This window comes from Fundulus heteroclitus, chromosome 3 (assembly GCF_011125445.2).
Source record: "Fundulus heteroclitus isolate FHET01 chromosome 3, MU-UCD_Fhet_4.1, whole genome shotgun sequence".
In the NCBI taxonomy this organism is placed as follows: Eukaryota; Metazoa; Chordata; class Actinopteri; order Cyprinodontiformes; family Fundulidae; genus Fundulus; species Fundulus heteroclitus.
Window position 1 is genome coordinate 4,975,023 of NC_046363.1, and position 18,505 is coordinate 4,993,527.

The 18,505-nt window shown below is 38.2% G+C and overlaps 1 protein-coding gene across 2 annotated transcripts in view; it reads left to right on the forward strand.

Annotated features, from left to right (window-relative positions):
- Positions 1-18,505, forward strand: part of mc5ra (melanocortin 5a receptor) — a 44,084-nt gene that overhangs the window by 12,996 nt on the left and 12,583 nt on the right. The window contains exons 1-3 of one of the 2 annotated variants that reach the window (XM_036129037.1): positions 3,637-3,701; positions 11,732-11,959; positions 12,083-12,189. In XM_036129037.1, coding sequence (XP_035984930.1) covers positions 11,792-11,959; positions 12,083-12,189 — 275 coding nt within the window. In that variant the 5' untranslated portion in view covers positions 3,637-3,701; positions 11,732-11,791. Of the gene's footprint in view, positions 1-3,636; positions 3,702-11,731; positions 11,960-12,082; positions 12,190-18,505 lie in introns of those variants that run through there. The other variant, XM_012854006.3, reaches the window with a different exon arrangement.

Here is an 18,505-nt window from a genome sequence, read left to right on the forward strand (position 1 = left end):
TTTCAGCACTGGAGTCAGAAGAAGCTCAATAATTTGTAGAAATGCTGTTGGGTCAGTTTATGTTGATTCTGATGCAAATAAGTATCTTTGAACAATTAAACACTGATTATATTGACAACCCTTACTGTCCTTCTCAGCTACTCAGGAATGTGTCTAGTTCTGCCGTCCATAAGCAAAACACAGACTTTTTCCAGACTATGTAGTGCTTTATCATTGTGTAACAACATAATAGCTGCTATTAGAGATTTCTATTTTCCTCTCTTGAACACCATAGAAAACTCACCTCAACTTGAAAATACTTCTGCTCTCTTTACTCCTAATTTGCTCATACTTATTCTACATATTTCCTGTCTTAAATGTACGAGCAGCAGTTGCTTGTCTGGTTTGTGACCACACTAAACCCAGACTGTGGTTTCTCACATTTATTTCATTTTAGACAAATTGTTCCTAAATTTCTGAATAGCATGCTACATCTTTATAAAACTCAGTCTAAAAGAATACAAATTGTAAGGAAGATCTTTTGAAAGACATTTTGGTATATACTGTTGACAAAAATGTAATAAGGTTGAGCCATTCCTTTCAAAGAGACGTGTATATTTGAGCTAATTTTTAAACGAATCATTCTGGGACACAATACACGCATTGCATGAGTCTATTTGCGGAAAAGCTAAGTTTAGTTCTTTTTGATGACGTCCGCTTGCTGAGCAACTCTAATCCATCTAAGCTTATGTCATTTGCACTCGTGTAATGCGTTCTGGTAGATAGCGTTTGTGCACAGGTTGTTGTGCTGATGAGAAAAGCATATTCATCTGATCATACTTAATTACATTTGTGACATAACTGTTGTTGTCCGGTTCTCCGAATGATTAATGTGCAACTCTTCAAAGGAGATGTCACTTGAGATAACATGCTTCTGGTTTTTAAATATATTTTATCTGCTACATTAATTTTGAACCAACGCTGTGACCTGAAAATGGACTTAGAATTTGAATGGCTCATCATGCAATCCATTAGGCTGGTTTAATCACAATAACCCAAAATTTCCATGTGTGGGTGAAGACGCTGTTTTCTGCAGTGCATAATGTCTTTTTTCTTAATATGCTGGTCTGTGAGGCCTTTATGAGTGCTGAATGAATTACATTATTATGGTGTTCACAGCAAGCAACACCATGAAAAGCAATGATGATTACCAAACAACCCCAGCCTTGTATATTAAGTTTCTTGTTAACAGCCTGCTGCAGACACGTTGAAACAGAAGGCAGAGGAAAAAACAAACGGTGCTCAGATGGCTAACAATTATATTTTCCTTCCCTAAGCTTTCAGTTAATTAGAAAAGGTTTATTTAGCCCCCAATCCCACTTCCCCCAGTCATGTGAGGATTAGCAGCAGTGAATGTGTGATGCGTTCCAGGGTCATTCGTAGTCTTCATTCAACGCAAGGAAGAGTATTCTGTGGAATACCAGATCCTGTCATGTGTTTGTGTGTCTCTTCCTGATCAGTGGTGGTTTGTGACTGTGAGGATCATGGTTATGGAAGTTGTAGTGTTTCAGACTGAACATGTCATATTTGCCTTGATTTCATCTTGTTTTGTTTTCTGTGTTTTTGCATATTGGAGTATCAGCTGGCCGTTTGGTTATTACACTTCAATGGTCCTTGAGTGCCAGGTAATTATTGGTTGAATCTGTAAGTCACTTTTGGTGAAAACTTCAAGTATCCTGGATGCCACGGTGAAGGAAGCTTCTGCGTAGCACAGCACGAAATTGAGTAATGCTCAATTTGGTTCATTTCAGGGTTATTTCCGTTACAGGTGCAGTGATTGTGTAGCAGTGGTGTGCATGTGCGCTCTGCAGGGCATGTGAAACACACAGCTGTCATTCAGCAGTTTTACATGTCAAAAAATCAGCACAAACGTTTTCTCTACTGTAAATTAAACAACCCACTGATTTTAACAGTATTACATAGCATTATATTTCCTCCAGTGAAAGAGATTCGGCAAAGTCTGAAGTTAGCTACTGAAGTTTTGAGTCTATTTGCATATCCAACAAACTTGGTACCACTTATTGACACATTTGCTTAAAACCATCCAACAGTTGTTACAGCATAAACCCGGCATTTGTGGAAAACAAATAAAATAATAGATTTTTTTCTCGTAATTAAAAGGAAACAGGCTTAAATCAGAAGCAACCAGACTTCCGCACAGTTCTTTCTGAAAAAGTTTCAACGCCTATCCAGGAGTATTTTTCAATTCTTGTGGCTCGCACTTGAGCAACCTGTAGTTGGTGTGCTGCTGTTTTTAAAGGACATGGAGTCAGATGTAGTTTAGTTTCCCCAATGTAGGTGTCTGAGAAACCAGACAGGAGTTAAAGAACCAGACCCCAGAGTAGTTTCATGGTTGGTGTAAGAATTGAAGAGGCAAAGGAAAGGGTGAGATTGAGGAAGGTGATCTGCTATGGTGATCCCTTTTTGGGAGCAGGCAAAAGAAGTGTCTCCTGATGTTGGTAGTTGTTGCTTTATCTCATGTTTGGTAAATGAACCAAGAAGGCGGACAGCCCTTTACTGGACAGTGGCTCCTGAAATAAAAAATAAAAACAGAACTATTCACATGGAAAAGTCAATGATGTAACAAAATTTGGTGTATCATTGATTATCTCATTAAAACTAATACAAAGTACAATTAAACCCCAAAATATGCATACCCTTGGAAGATTTCAAGGTATTTTCACTCAATCTGGAAGTGTGTTTCACAGGAATTTCACAAAACATAATGAAAGAAGGAAAAACTGGTTTCAGCTTTGAAGAGGAATAATTAATTGTTTTTTGTTTATTGAAATTTATTTAATTTATTAAATTTATCGAACAAAGGTCATGCTAAAAATTATTCATACCATTCTTGGCTCTTAAGTAGAAGGCAACTAGATTTGTTATTTCTGGCGTCTCAAAGACTTTTCGCTTCGCTTCTTCGGTTCCAGGACTGAAGAAGCCTTTTGGATGATCCATTTGGATGAGGGGCAAATCTACGAGAAACGAGAAGTCCAGTTGCTTTCTACTCCAGCCCTTAACATTGTCCTGTCCTGGATGGCTGAGAATCTAGACCAGTTTATTTGTACTCCATCATTTTCAATAATTAATGAAAAAAATCTTCATTGGCATTTCAGCAATTAAATACCTCTCATTATTACTAACCAGCTTTTTTCATGTTTCATTGGAATTTTGATGATTTATCTTGATGACTAGCTTGGAGTCTTTGATAATGAAAATGTTTCTTTGTTTTACTTTAGTTTTAGTATTTTCTGTTAGATTCAAGTCAGGACTCTAGCTTACCTTCAAAAATTAAAATACTAGTCAGAAGAAAAGTGTTGATTAAATCAAAAGATTAGTTTAAACCTAAATCTGTCAGGGCTGTGAAAAAGTTTGGTTTCACTGTGGGTAGCATGTTTTGAAGACTTCAGGCAACAACAGTGCAGGGTGGTTAGGTGTTATTTTGGCAATGATGATAGCTGAGAGATTAATTTTCCCCAAACAATGGCTTCCCATCTTTATGTCTCCACAGTGGCCCTTCATGTGCTACACATGCCCTTTGTCTGTGAAATCGCACAACCACACCGCCAACAAACGATCCAAGTCACAGCAGTGGGAAACAGAACATGCGTTCATAATCACACCTCAGCAGGGAGCGCAGATGGCTGCCACCTACACCTGAAGTAAATGCTAGAAATGTTTTCAGAATGCATTTCTGCTTTTGTGCTGAAACAGAGCTCCTCCGGGCTTTTTTTCTGCTATTAAGGAGTCATTGTGGAGCCTGCTAACATCACCTCAGATAATACACAACATGTATATTTTAAGGCTTCGAAAATCATGAGCCTTTCCACCAGTGTGAATCAAAATTTGGGACAAACTATTGCTGTGTGTAAAAGCTACAGGCACTTTGTCAAAGTGCCTGTATAGGCTCTAATTAGTCATGTGAAAGGTACTGCTGAACGATACAGAAGAATTTTCAAGAATAAGAAAAAAAGCACCAGTTTATGATAAAAACTTCATCTGCTTTTTTTTCAAATTCAATTGGCCATAGTTAATATGTTAAAAGAGTGGGCTTCTTTGTTTCAGTAATTAAAGCTTTGGCTCCAGAACGTGTTACGTCAGCGGTCCACATGGATGAACCTGAAGCCCTAAATGGTCCCTTTGTGGCAGAGCTGCGTCAACTCCTTTGGGCGTTCTTTGGTGTGAAATTTTTAACTACGATATTCTGTCAGCTGGCTGCTGCATTTCTCTATGCTGGAAGTAAAGAGAAGCTTCCACAAGGATTCCTCCTACACCACCTCTCCTGGAAACTCTGAACTCTAACATAATAATATATTTCATATATTAATATATTACCCTTGTCCTGGGTCTATCTGCATGGACTTTGCATGTTCTCCCTGTGCTTTGGTGGGTTCTCTCTGGGTACTCCGGCTTTCTCCCACAGTATAAAAACATGACTGTTAGGTTAATTGGCCTCTCTAAATTCTCCTTAGGTGTGAGTGTGTACGTGAATGGTTGTTTGTCCTGTTTGTGTCTCGATGTTGCCCTGCGACAGACTGGCGACCTGTCCGTTGACAGCTGGAGATAGGCACCAGCACCCCTCGGGACCCCACAAGGGATAGACGTGTTAGAAAATGGACGGATGGATGGATATTAATATATTTCAGGTTCATAGGATTTAGATACTAGCAACACTTTTCAGCAGAGGATTGATTTACTAAAATGTAGATGAAGTTGAAGAAAATTTCTATTGGCATGAAGGTTTGCATCTGTCGGCACATTCTGAAACACAAGATTGCACTCCTATTAGGACAATAAATACAGAAGCACTGAAAACTTTGGTCAAAGCAGGATAACTGACAACCGACCGCGCAAAACTAAAGATAACATGATGTTCTGCTTCTTTGGGGCACCTGTGCCTTGGTGGGTAGAGTAGGGGTCTTGCCTTGGAAGGTTGTAGGTCTGTTTTCATCCTTCCCCAGTTACATATCAGTGTGTCCCTGGGCAATGCACCTAACGCCAAGATGCCTACTAATCTGAATGTGTTAGTTTATGGGATTGAATGTGGCTCTAGACTTGAAATATATAAATATATAAATTCAGTCCATTTTACCTTTTTCTCTGTCAACTGCTAACACCTATATACCCAAACACCGCCTCCTTATTGATGTGCTCCTCAGACTACTGCTTGAGCACTGGTGCGGAATTTCTTCCTACGTTTAGAAAAATGTAATGGCAGTTATTCATGGCTTTAGTTTGATGATCTGCTTGAATATAGCACCTGACTGGTTAATTTTCTTTTTGGCCACAGCTTAGAGTTCACAGATGCAGCGGGCTCTCCAGTCGTCAGATCAGAATCCAATTTAACGCCCTCAGGATGTGGGCGAAAAGTAGACTGGCAGCATGACAAGTCTGCTGAAAGTGTTTGCAGCGGATGATGGAGCAGGGATTCAAAGTAATTTTTCCAGCAGCTATCATTGAAAATGGAGGCAACAGTGAGTGTAACTGAAAGTTCTACTGAAACAAGACAGATAATAGTCCAAAGCTGAGGCTTCAAAAAGCAAAGTTACAGTGCCATAAAAAAGAATCAGACAACATACATTTTTTTTTCCTGATTTTGTGTTTTTGTCACACTTTAATGTTTAAGATCGTTAAATAGATTTTAAGAATCAAGAATCTTTTATTGTCACTATGTTTTACTATGGTGACATTACATTTTAGGCGGACACTGGTGTAGGATACACACAAATAACATGACACACATGCACATCAGACTTAGTATTTACAGTTTTTTTCCACACATGAGACAATGCAAGTTCGTATCAGAGTCCGAGGGCTCTGATATCAGTCCTTTTGCAAATGATTTGAGCCATATTACATGGATCAGTCCCTCCTTCATGAATCTCAAATAATGAGGTCATTTCTGTGCAGTGATCTTGAGGCTTCATTTGCAGAAATGTGCAATTTGATGTTCCTGATAATAAGAGTGATCTAATAGACAATAACAGTAGTGTGATTGTAACATGATTCTTGATTCGTAACTCATCAGGGAGATCAAGGCAGCTAAGAGTACCACAGGGTTCAGTCCTTGGACCAATCATCTTTACTATATATATATATATATATATATATATATATATATATATATATATATATATATATATATATATATATATATATATATATATATATATATATATATATATATATATATATACTTCCGATTGGCAAAATGATCAGACAGAGGCTTGTCAGTAACTGACCAATTAGAGATCAAAATGTCCCAAAGTGAAATGCCTCTTACCTGCGGCAGCTGCAGACCATTTAGCTGTGACAACATTACCGAGATTTTTGCATTACAAATACAGCGTATTCAGATGTATTATGTTAAAAAACATCAGTAAAAAGGATTAAATGTTGTTAGTGGGGAAAGTAGAAATAAGACATGCGTTGTTCTGGACATTAAGATGGTGGAATACTGTGTATTCCTTTCCCAAAATCTAAAAGGTGTCTTAAAAAATATTAGCAATGTGAAAGACAACAATGATAGTTGGGGAACTACAGCATGTTCGTCTGTACGAAAGTAACTCTTTTTTCATAATTATATTGTAATGTTTATCAAAAAAAAATTTAATATTTCTTCTGAACGGATTCTTCTTTGTTGAAACGTTTCGTCTCTTCTCCAATAGTCTTCTTCAGTTTCAGGAGTTACAGGTAAACTGAGCAGTACCTTCAGATTGTTGATCAACAAGTTTAATGGTGAAAGTCTGGTTGCATAAGTTGAGTCAGCTATGATCAGTCAGCAAGACGCAGATTTTGTACAAACTGTTTAATAGGTGGTGTGAAGTAAGGTTTGAACTAATACAGAATTTCTTAATAAATCCTTGCCACGGATAGCTCAGTGGTGGCATGCAAAGATCTACTGCAGTCTGCAGTAACTATTTCAAGCTGGGTATAAGTTGGGTATTTAAACTTGGCCTTTAACATCGATTTGTTTGTGGTTATCTTGAAATAACTTGACTGACATGATTTACAACTTACAATTTCCCCTGTCTTTTTTGCCTTAATGTTGGTAGATAACGCAAAAATCCCTCTGTGATTGCTGTGAGCTTCACCATCACAGCCATTTCTATTTCTGTGTTGAAAGGGGTCCCGCAGCATGGGAGTCAACTTAACCAATAATCACCTGATTGGAACGGGAGAGGATAAAAAGATTAACAGGAGCAGACGGTAACAGGACAAACCAATGGGCAGGAAAAAAAAAAAACATAGGACAGGTGCCACCATAGTTTTCTTTCAGTAAGCCTACATTGTAACGCGAGTCAAAATAACTAAATAGCCCAGAAGATAACCTGTCCCCACCTGAAGCTGTCCCTGGAAATGTCCCTGATTTCAGTGTTGAATGAATGAAAACTAACTGTTGGGTGCAATAACTATTATAGTAGCTTGTTGTGATGCTGTTAGAGCTACAGACAAAGAGTAGTATTAGAGCTGAGCACGCAGTCATTTTTAACTCTAACTGATCTCCAAAACACCTAAAAAACAGGGAGGGACTTGGCAGCTGGTGCTCTATAGAAAAACTATTGGACTAGTTTGGCTTTGTGGCCTTTGGTGAAGGTATTTTGTGTGGAATAAAGCAAAAAGTGCAAATGAACTGTAACTGCTGTGACAGACTGGTGACCTGTCCAGGGTGTACCCCGCCTCTCACCCAGTGAGTGGGTATAAGGACAATTCAAATTAAATGTATTTCCTAAAGACTGATTAGAAAATAACAAGAGTGGTACAAAATCATAAATCATCCTGAACTATAGTGGAATGGGTGAGGGGGCATTTCTACCAGTGGTGGTATGGGACAGGAGTAAAAATTCACTCCTGTGTCACCTCTACTGATTAACTGACAGCAATCTTCACTCAGGTCTTCAACAAGTCTCTGGAGCTAATTCAGAATCCCTTTTGCTTTGAATGTGCCACCATCCTCACCCCTGTCATCGGTCTGATCCACAGCAGTGATGGCTCCAAATACAGACAGGGAGTGGATTGGCTTTTCCACAGAACTACCTGGAGCTTATGGTGTTTTCTATTTATCTTGGGACTCAAAACTAACAAGTCTCAGATTACTTTTTACTTTTTGTGTTCCAGTTTCCCTCTTGTTGGACATTAGGAAAACACATGGATGCTCAAACAAAAGCCATTATTAAATGTATAACTACAACCACCCTCAGTCTAAGATTGCATTTTTTTAAGCCGTGCTGAACTGTTCAACTGAACCTGAAATGTTAAATGGTGATGGTGATTCTTCATCAATTCACAACCTCCCTTTTTTCTTTTCTCACCTATTACAAAAAATAAAAAAATGAAACAAAGTCTTTATATATTTATATCCAATCCTGTGTGCTGTGACTACTGTAACCAAATTTTAATTTTTTGTTTGCACATACAATCATGGCCAGATAAGGTCAATGCAGAGTCTGATAATGGGAGAATTCTTCCACAACGGCACCGGTAAAGGAATTTTGATTCACTTTTCTTTGCAGAGTGGTTTTAATTTGAATACTTTGGGTTGTTTTGGGGCATTGGATTTAAGTCCTGACTTTGACCAGGCCCCCCCCCAAAACCTTATTTTTATTTTGAGCCAGTAAGAGGTGGACTTAGTTTTGTGCTTTGGATCAATGTCTTGCTGCATAATCCAAGTGTGCTTGAAGGTTGAACTGGTGACTGAATATTCTCCATCATGCTTTTTTAGAAGTGAATAGACTTTGTGCTTCCATCCATTATGATAAGTTCCTAAAGCATCAAAGCAGCCCAGACTCTGACACAGCCATCGCCATGTTTGACTGTTGGCCAATCATGTTTTAGTTTTAAAAACTTAAAACTAAAACATGAATGTAGTTTTAAGCCAGATGCTTTCCCCAAAGATCTAAGGAATCATCAAGGTGCCTCTGTCACATATGAGACGGACCCTTATTGTCTATTTGGTCATCACAGGTTTTGGCCTGGGAGGCCATTTTTGCTCAGTCTCTTTTTTTTTTTTTTTTTGGGGGGGGGGGTTATGAAAGAAAAATGTGAGAAAGACTACACCCAACATAATTACAGTAATAGACCAAGTCACAGCATCTCCTGGCACAAATACATATTGAATCCTTACACCCTCCATCTACCCCTTAACCTCCATTGAATCTGTGTCATTTAATATTACCTTACCAATTTTACTCAGAAAGCCTCTTTGAACTCCTGCCAATTTTATCTATATCATCTCCAGAGCGCAACAGTATCGTATAGGCAGCCACTCTTGGTTAGGTTCAACACTGTTCCATGTCTTCTCCACTGTTGGGCCATGGTATCATGGTTTAACAAGTGGTGCAACTTTAGATTCACACAGTTCCACATTGATTTGGATAACTATTTCTCATTTACAAAATTAAGAATCACTTGAAAACTAGATTTTACTTTAAATATGACTTAAAAACTGTTTCACTTGTATTTAAACTAGTTACCTTAGTCTGCAATTTGTTTGATGATTTAAAAAAGCTATATTCTTGCCCACTGAGTTGTTTGGGTATGGAAGTGTATATTATATCTGTGAAACATATAAGCAACTCAAGAACTGTCATATGACGTTGCTGAAAGGATCCTTTTGTCAGGTCATGAGATCTAAAATGCCACAGGGGTGTCTCAAAGCTACTCTTTCAACTTTGTTCCAGCCTAACTCATCAGCTGAGCCTTGGGCTTCATGAGGCCCAGTCAGAAGTGCCATGTCATTTTTTTTTTTTTTTACTTTCCAATCCATTGGATAAGATCAAAATAAATGTCAGTCCTATTTTATTTACCCGCAGAACACACTAGTTCGTCATGACCTGTTACCTCACAACGTCGTTCATTCCCTTTGACCGTCACGTGTTTCCTCATTTTACAACTATGAACTTTGATGGGTTTTATCAGAATTTTATGAAAGAGATTACAAATATAAAAAAGTACAGTTGCTTTAGCTCCAACAATAGATGGCAGCTCGTCTATCCATCCATCCATTTTCTAACATCTCTATCTCTTGTGGGGTCACGAGGGGTGCTGGTGTCTATCTCCAGCTGTCAATGGGTGAGAGGCAGGGTACACCCTGGACAGGTCACCAGTCTATCGCAGGGCAACACAGAGAGAAAAACAGGACACACAACCATACACACCTAAGGAGAATTTAGAGAGGTTAATTAACCCATGCATGCACAGGGAGAACATGCAAACTCAATGCAGAAACCCCAGGGGAAGGGTAGGACCCTTCTTGCTGCAAGGCAACAGCACTACCCACTGAGCTACTGTGCAGCCCTGCAGCTCTTCTAGTCTAATAAAATGTACTTATTGTTCTTTTTAAAATAGTTTAAATTCAGTCAGAGTGAATTGAGAGAATCTTTGAAGATCAATTTTCCAAGACTTGCCCCTGATTGGGTTTTGAATTTAGATCTGGACTTGGACTGGGCAAGTTTAACGCATGACCGTGCTTTGCTTAAATCCATTCCATTGTAGATCTGGCTGTATGTCTAGTGCCATGCTGCTGGTACATTCCACCTAATTCTAACATTTTTTGCAGCTCCAAACAGGTTTTTTTTCAAGGCTTGCCTCGATCCACAACAGCATGGTAACGACACCAAAATATTTCACAGTAGAGATGGTGGGATTTCACTGTTAATTTTGCATCACACATGTTGCGCATCAGCCAAAATATCGAAATTTAGTCTTATCTGACCAGTGCACCTCGAGGTACAGACTCAGGACTCAGGATACCACCCCCCATGCCCCCACCCCACCCTGCTGCTACATTCCTACAGCTAAAAATCCGGCCTAGCACCTCAACAAGCCCTTGGCAGCAAGAACAGTCAAATAGAAGGTGAGGTTTGTGGAATAAACCAAAACAAAAGGTTGTTGATTCCGTTATTAATTTAATAAAGGGGGAATTATTTGCTTATGAAGGCCCATGTTGGGTTATCTCTAAGTAATGCTCAGCCAGTTTGATGGTCTAAAACATTAACACAGTAAACAGAAAAAAGAAATGAGTTATCTGTAAGGATGCACAAACTATTTTAACATTGTGCAGCATTAATATCTTGATAGTTTATTGAGATGAAATAAGTTGTTTGTTTACCCTCCTATGTGAAAACATTTTAAAAAACAAGTCGCCATCTTTATGGTTTAACTCTTAACTCTATTAGAAGGTTTATTAGAAATTGAAATACACAGGGAATTCAATTCAATTTCAATTCAATTTTATTTATATAGCGCCAAATCATGAAACATGTCATCTCAAGGCACTTTACAAAGTCAAATCCTTCTTCTTCTCATTATCCAGCAAAACAACATATGTCATCCAACACAGGGAAGTACAACTTTGTTACATTAATAGACAATGACAAAGACCTGAGAATGAACTGCTAATCCTTTTGTGGATGAACAAAAGCTCTAATGCCTGAGCATAACCCATAAAAACTCCTAACCTCGCCATTTATTTTGGAGGACAAAAGAATAGCAGTGCATGACGTCATTTTGCCAAGGAAATTACCAGAACTGGTTGGCTGACATAAAGGAGCAAGAAATATTTTTTGAGATGTTACATCTTGCCATTTTGACAGAATCCAGTGAGTTTAAGATTGGCATGTGAGGAAAAAACATTAAGAAAGCAGTATCAATATTTCATGACATTCATTTTGATATTTGTTATCTCTGTCAGCCTGTTCGGAAATGGCATGTAGATAAATCAAGGATTATCTGGAGGAGAAGCTCAGCAAGGATGAACGGAATGAACACATCAACATACCAGGAGGAGGAGCTGCTAGGTAACTCCACCTGGACCTTCTCCTACTATCACCAAAACAACACCCTCACTCCTCCGCTCCTCCGGGACAAGGCGACCACTCCAAAACCTGCAGCCTGTGAGCAGGTCAACATTGCAGTGGAGGTCTGTATCAGTATGTGTAATGTCAAATAGATGGGAACAGTTCAAACATATCCTGTGATGTTGGGTTACGTTGTCTTTACTGATACTTACTGTTGCTGTATATTTTTTAATTTCTCTCCTCAGGTTTTTCTGATCCTGGGTATCATCTCATTGGTGGAAAACATCATGGTCATAACGGCAATAGTAAAGAACAAGAACCTCCATTCACCCATGTACTTCTTTGTCTGCAGGTGAACATTTTCTATTTATTATTATTGTTGTTGAAATTAGAGGTAAAATTTTTAAACTAAAACCTATTTTTAACAAAAAGGATTGTTTACCCTTGACTTTGTTGAATTCCATTGAGGACACTGAGAGTTTTTAGTTATTTTTGTCCATTAAACAATCAAAAGTCCTGAATTATTTTGTAATAAGGTTTACTTACTCTCATATGTTATAAGATACTACATTTAAAGTAAATTTGTAATTTGACACCTTTACCAAAAACTCAGTTATTTTATAACCGTTTCTAAATATCCTAAGATACTATCTGATGTCTCATTTTCAAACCCTGTTTAATTTTAATCATTTCCTTTAATAATGAAGTCAAAAGTGGATATAGATTAGGGGTTTATTACATAAACAACAAGTGGAACAACCAACCAAAGTGTACCATAAATTGAGAACTAAAAGCGTCCCACCTCACATTGGAAAATATTAACATTTATAAAAATATGCTGAACATTCTAATAATTGGTCATATAAATCGTTCAATGTCTCCTGCAGTCTGAAAGTCCTTCAAGTCCCTGAAGTCCATATTTCTTAAGAGCACACTTTACAAATCTAGTACGTTGTTTGTAATCTGATTGTTTTCAAGCATTGTTTCCCAAACATGGTGTCATGATTTTTGAAGCATTTGCTGGCCCAAAGTGCAGAAAAGAACTGGGAGACCGCATGATAGAAGTAGGAGGATGTTTTATTGAAAGAATAAAGAGTAAATTTACAGCAGCGGAAAAGGAAAAGAATCCTAAAGAATAAACAAAGCACTATAAACAGGAAGAGTACCGGGGAAATAATGAGAAGAGACTATGGAAAGTTTAACAGAGAAACCAGCAAAAGGGAAATGACAGCCAGGAGTTCATAAGCAGGAGAAGGAGTGGAGACGCACATGTGGGAGCACCTGAGATAAATGAAACAAATGAGCTGAGGAGTGGAAAGCAATGGACTGACACAGGAAATTCAACAAAATGTACATAGAACGAACCAAGAACAAAATCTCCAAAAGTAAGAACGACAGTAAGCATCCTGATCCAGTGTCTGCCTCATCAAAACGTCATTATATTTGCTTCTCAAATATAAACAGTCAAGCATAACCGCCACAACAGAACAACCAAAAAATCAAGAATTACGATCCAGAAACTAAACAAAGTAATAAAATAACATACACAAAAGTAAGTCAAAACACAGAAAACTGAAGATTGTGACACATTGAGTCTTGAAATGCCAGCCCTATTATCTTCTGCGGAAATTTTTACATTTTTATCCGCTGTTTACATATCCCCCCAGAGCAAGCTCAGCTACAGCCCTCGACAAACTGCATAAGGTCATCACCGGGCTGGAGGCGGCTCATGCTAATGCTATGTTTATTATCGATGGTGAATTTAATCAGCGCAATTTACAGATTCACTAAATACTGTCAGCACTTCTGACAATTAAAACACACTGGATCATGATTAGACTAACATATGTGGTGCATACGGAGCCATGTCTCATCTCTTCTTCAGAAACTGAAGGTTCTCTGTAATCATGAACAGTACATACTCACTTCTACTAATCCTACTATGATCTTATTTTGCACATCCTCCTCTGTTCACTGCATGCAGCCATTTTTGAACATTTGCACAATAATTTTTTGCATTTTTTTTGCTGGTATGCCATCTGATTTCCTGTCAGTTATTTTTCACTTTATTGTGCATATTATTTCTTTGGCATTCAGAGTCTAGACAGAGCAAGGAAAAAATCATTACACAGGGTTGTTTCACGGTGTATGTGACAGTAAACGTGAAACTGGAAAAAAAAACATGCAAGCTGCAATCTTTCAGTTGTTATAGCAGTGACACAAATATATATATATATCGGCCATTCTCTCTTCGTAACTTCATAACTCGTGCTGGAAAACAGAATCATCAACAAATTTTACCTGTATTGTTGGAAGTATTGATCATGATTTCTACTAGATAGCAGTAGAAGCCGACTTCCTTAGGTGAGAAGCAATCCCAAACATACATTGCATCAGGATGTTTTCATTCTTGTCATGACAAGATATCTTCTTGTTATGACACAGGACTCATAAATTGTAGTTTCATAGAGCTTTAATTAGTCTGACGACCCCAAAGCCTCACCAGTTCTCCCACTCACACCCTGACAGAGTTGAGCTATGTCAGTAGTGCCCTTGGGAAGGCTGACAGCGGCCAGCAGGCAATTCAGGTTGTGTACTTGAGCCAAAGGACACAACAACTGAGAGGGGGTATCGAACTGGCAACCTATCAATTGCAGGACGGACTGCGCCACTGTTGCCACTGTTTACTATAAATGTAAACATTATAGTGTTTACATTTGTCTTTCCAGGCAAAAGATTCTCCAGATATCTCCAAAACAAATAAAAAGATGGTTTGATCAGGGAACTTAACTTTGTTCCAAATCTTTTCCATCCTTGCACATCCTGCAGAATTTAAGTGCCTTCTCTGGTGTTCATGTCACCATGCTTTTGTTCAAAAGTTTTTACTTCAGTCTTTTCTAAAATGCCCTTCTAATGAGCAAGCTTTGGGAGGAGATGATTGGTTGTGCTTCTTGGGTACTCTTGGATGTCCTGAAAGTGTTCTTCACCAGAACTGAACCTCTCACACTGAAGTTCTCATCTGGAAAACTCCTTACATTTGAGGCACCTCACACCCGTATATTAACCTCGTTTTTAGTTAAATACTAATGACATTATATACTAACTCATGTCTCAGTGAAGTTAGAACTATTAATTTTATGTCTGCTAAAGACTGTATAGCAGGGTTACAACACATTGCTACACATTTTACAAAATTGCACAGTTCTCTATGCCTATACACACAGGGATGTATGGATGGAAGGATTTAGTTTTTAGACAATGAGATAGGGATCAAAGCCTTTTCTCATTCTTATCTAGGCCTGGAAAGTACCTAAATCAAATTTCACACTTTTCCAGACTTTTCCATACTGTGATGTTTATTTCTCTATTACAAGATGTTTATTTCTCGTATTTCTTATTTCTTTTATCTTGACAGCTACTTTATGTGATGAGTTGTCTGTCTTGTGTGAGACTTTAAGGTGACAAAAAACCTGGGTTACGCTACTGTTTGTTACATAAGGCTGAGACATAGTGTGTTCCAGTGGGTGAATCAAAATGCAGATATTGATCTATGTATTGATCTGTGTTTACCGGAAGCCTACACAACTCTTCCAACTCCTACACAAAGCTTCCAGCTCCCCAGTGTTTACAGCTCGGTCCTCCAAAACATTTGAAAAAGATTAAATCAGCAGTCTCATCCTGATTCAAGTGACCAAGTACTCCACTCACACCAAGCAACAGCTTCTAACGACTCTGGACAGTGACGGGTGGGTCATTGATTTGCATCTGTCATAGAATCCTCCTAGGAGGATGGGCCTCCATGTCCTTAAAAACACCAACACACCAACTAAGAATTGACAAAGACTCCTGGATAGGTGTTGAAACGTTTTCAGAAAAGCTAAGCGAAAGTCCAGTTTTCTCGGATTTAAGCCTGTTTGCTGTTGTGATGACTCTGATAACTGAGAATATGCACAGGCATGTTACTTAAGACCATATTTTCTTTGGAGACAGTTTGACTCAAAATGCATCATTCTTCCCTTAGAACAAAGGAGGTCATCTGATGTCAACTGAGTATTCAAGGATGAAAGAGATTGTTAGATCTGTGCTCAAATTCCCATTCACCATAAAAAGGAACACCTGCTTTGATGTGTTCACATCATGCCAAGGCAGCTACAGTGAGTGAGACATTGATGCTGTCAGATTAAAACATAGCTAGCTTTCATTTAGTGTGTTCAGTGTATTTAACATGACGGAAATGGAGCCTGTTTTTTTTTTTGTTTGTTTGTTTGTGTAAGGGATCAGACTTAAATAAGGTTACAAAAATTGGAAAAGCAGAGGCTGCTTAAATAGGGGTGGAATAACCTAAACTTTGCAAATGAGAGAGGCACAGCATAACAAATAAAGTTCCTCCCCCTCAGTCATTTGGAATAGTGGTATGGTTCTGGCTTCCCCCTGCAGTTGATGTGTATTTGCAGAACCTCAAAATAAGAACAAGTGTAAGTAAACCTTTCAGACAGATTTTAACCAAAGTGTGCACCCATTAGAAAATATATGTCTAAATAAAATAACTTGAGCTTAATTTCTAAATAGTTTGGTATCATTATGAGTATCAGGCAGTATATGATTTTTTCTCATGGGTGGATTAAAATTTGTAACAGTTTTTTTTCAAAGAAGACATCATCATCATCATCATCATCAACTTTATTTCAGACACAAATTGGTCTATATTAAAAACAGACAAACAACAATAAGACAGACAAAAAAGAGAATGTTCATCCATTGCCATATAAGCTGAGGCTCCAGCGTTTCCACAGACTAGAAAAGAACTTAACCAAGCTTTGTACAGGGTTGGTCAGAATATCAATGATGCTATTTACATAATTTTTTAGCCTACACATACATCTGTGCATGAGGTTTCAGAGCACAGCAGCACAAGTTGATACACTGACATTCACAAACATCTGAGTTTCACTACTCCATCATGCCATCATTACATGCCACCTGAAGTTTTTGCATACTACTTTTTCTTTAAGGCCGTCACAGGTGGGCAGTATACATCGGAGTACAATATGCTTTTAAAATGCTGTTTTGATCGAAACTGAGCACATAGAGAACTTACAAATAAGCATGTTAGCCTGTGCATATTGCATACAATGCTGCCTGTAAATGTCCCAAGGTCAGCCGTTATGTAATGTCCCAAGTATTTTACCTCATCACATACTTTGAGAATGCTGTCTGACAGAGGGAGGTCAGGAAAAGATCATTTAGAATAATCTTTACTCCTTACAATCATGATGTTGCTCTTATTCGCATTGTATTTAATATCAAAGTCTATACCATACTGAGAGCAAACCCTTAACAGTTGCTGCAGACCACCACCATATGGACAGAAAATCATAAGATCGTTCGCATACATCAGGTGGTTGATGGTTGTATTGCTGACCCGTCAGCCAGTCCTACATTGATTCAACAACTTAGATAAATCATCCATATACATGTTAAAAAAGTAAGGCGAGAGAATGCTGTCTTTTCTCACGCCATTACTCACCTAAAAGGGAGAGGATACAGAGTTTCCCCATTTCATATTCATAGACTGGTGAGGATACAATACACTAAATTTGTCAATAAATATTTTGGAAATCCTGCATTGTGCAGTTTATTAAACAATTTTTCATGATTTACATAATCAAAGGCTTTTGAGGCATCAATAAAACACACAGATTGTGGTATTGTACCTGCTGTTTGAGTCCAAGACCTCCTTGAAGGCAAAAATCCACAATCTGTGCCAAGTTTTGGTTTAAAATCAAATTGGATGTCAGATGTCACAGTAAACTTCTCAATTCTATTTGATACAGCCCTCTCTAAGCCCTTTGATACAATACTTACCAGAGCTATGGGTTGATAGTTATCTTTGCTATTTATTTTGCCAGCCTTATCTTTTACAATAGGGACTAAATCACATTCAGCCCACAGTTTAAAAGCCCTTCTGACCTCGGCATCAAACTCCTCTGCATACTCACTCCACCCTGGCTTGGCTTTGAACTTTTGAATTTTATAGGAAAAACTACTCGAGATAAGAATGGATTCTATAGTTTTCTCATACAGTGAGCACAGCTCTGCACCATGTTGCACATTTTTACAATTTATTTCAGAACAAATAACTGCGCTTTTTGGCTCAATATTACTCAACAAGGTTTCAGACTGAATCCATATTTGACCTCATCACGTACTTTGATTACAATCCTGCTCAGTCAGATTGTCCCAATTCATGTACCCTTCTTGTATGTCATTATTAACAGGCGACAGGGCAGGTAAATTGCCCATATTCATAGACAAAGTAAAAGGGATATGATCAGACATAGCAAGTTCATAATTTATCCTCATGGCCTCTAATGAGTCCTGTGCATGCTCAGTGCAGATACAGTGGTCTAACTACGATGTTGTGTGCCACACTTAACTTCACACAAGTGTTGCTATCTACAAGCTAGAGAACTTCACTGGAGAGAATCAACTTATTATTGGAACAGAACTGCTTTAAGTGTTTAGCATATACAGATCTACAGTCTCCCACATCAGCATTCATATCACCTACAATGAAAAAAATATATGGACCGATTGTCTTGGATATATGACACAATACAAGCCAGCCTATCTAAGTCCTACTTAGATAGAAAGGTTTCTTGGACACA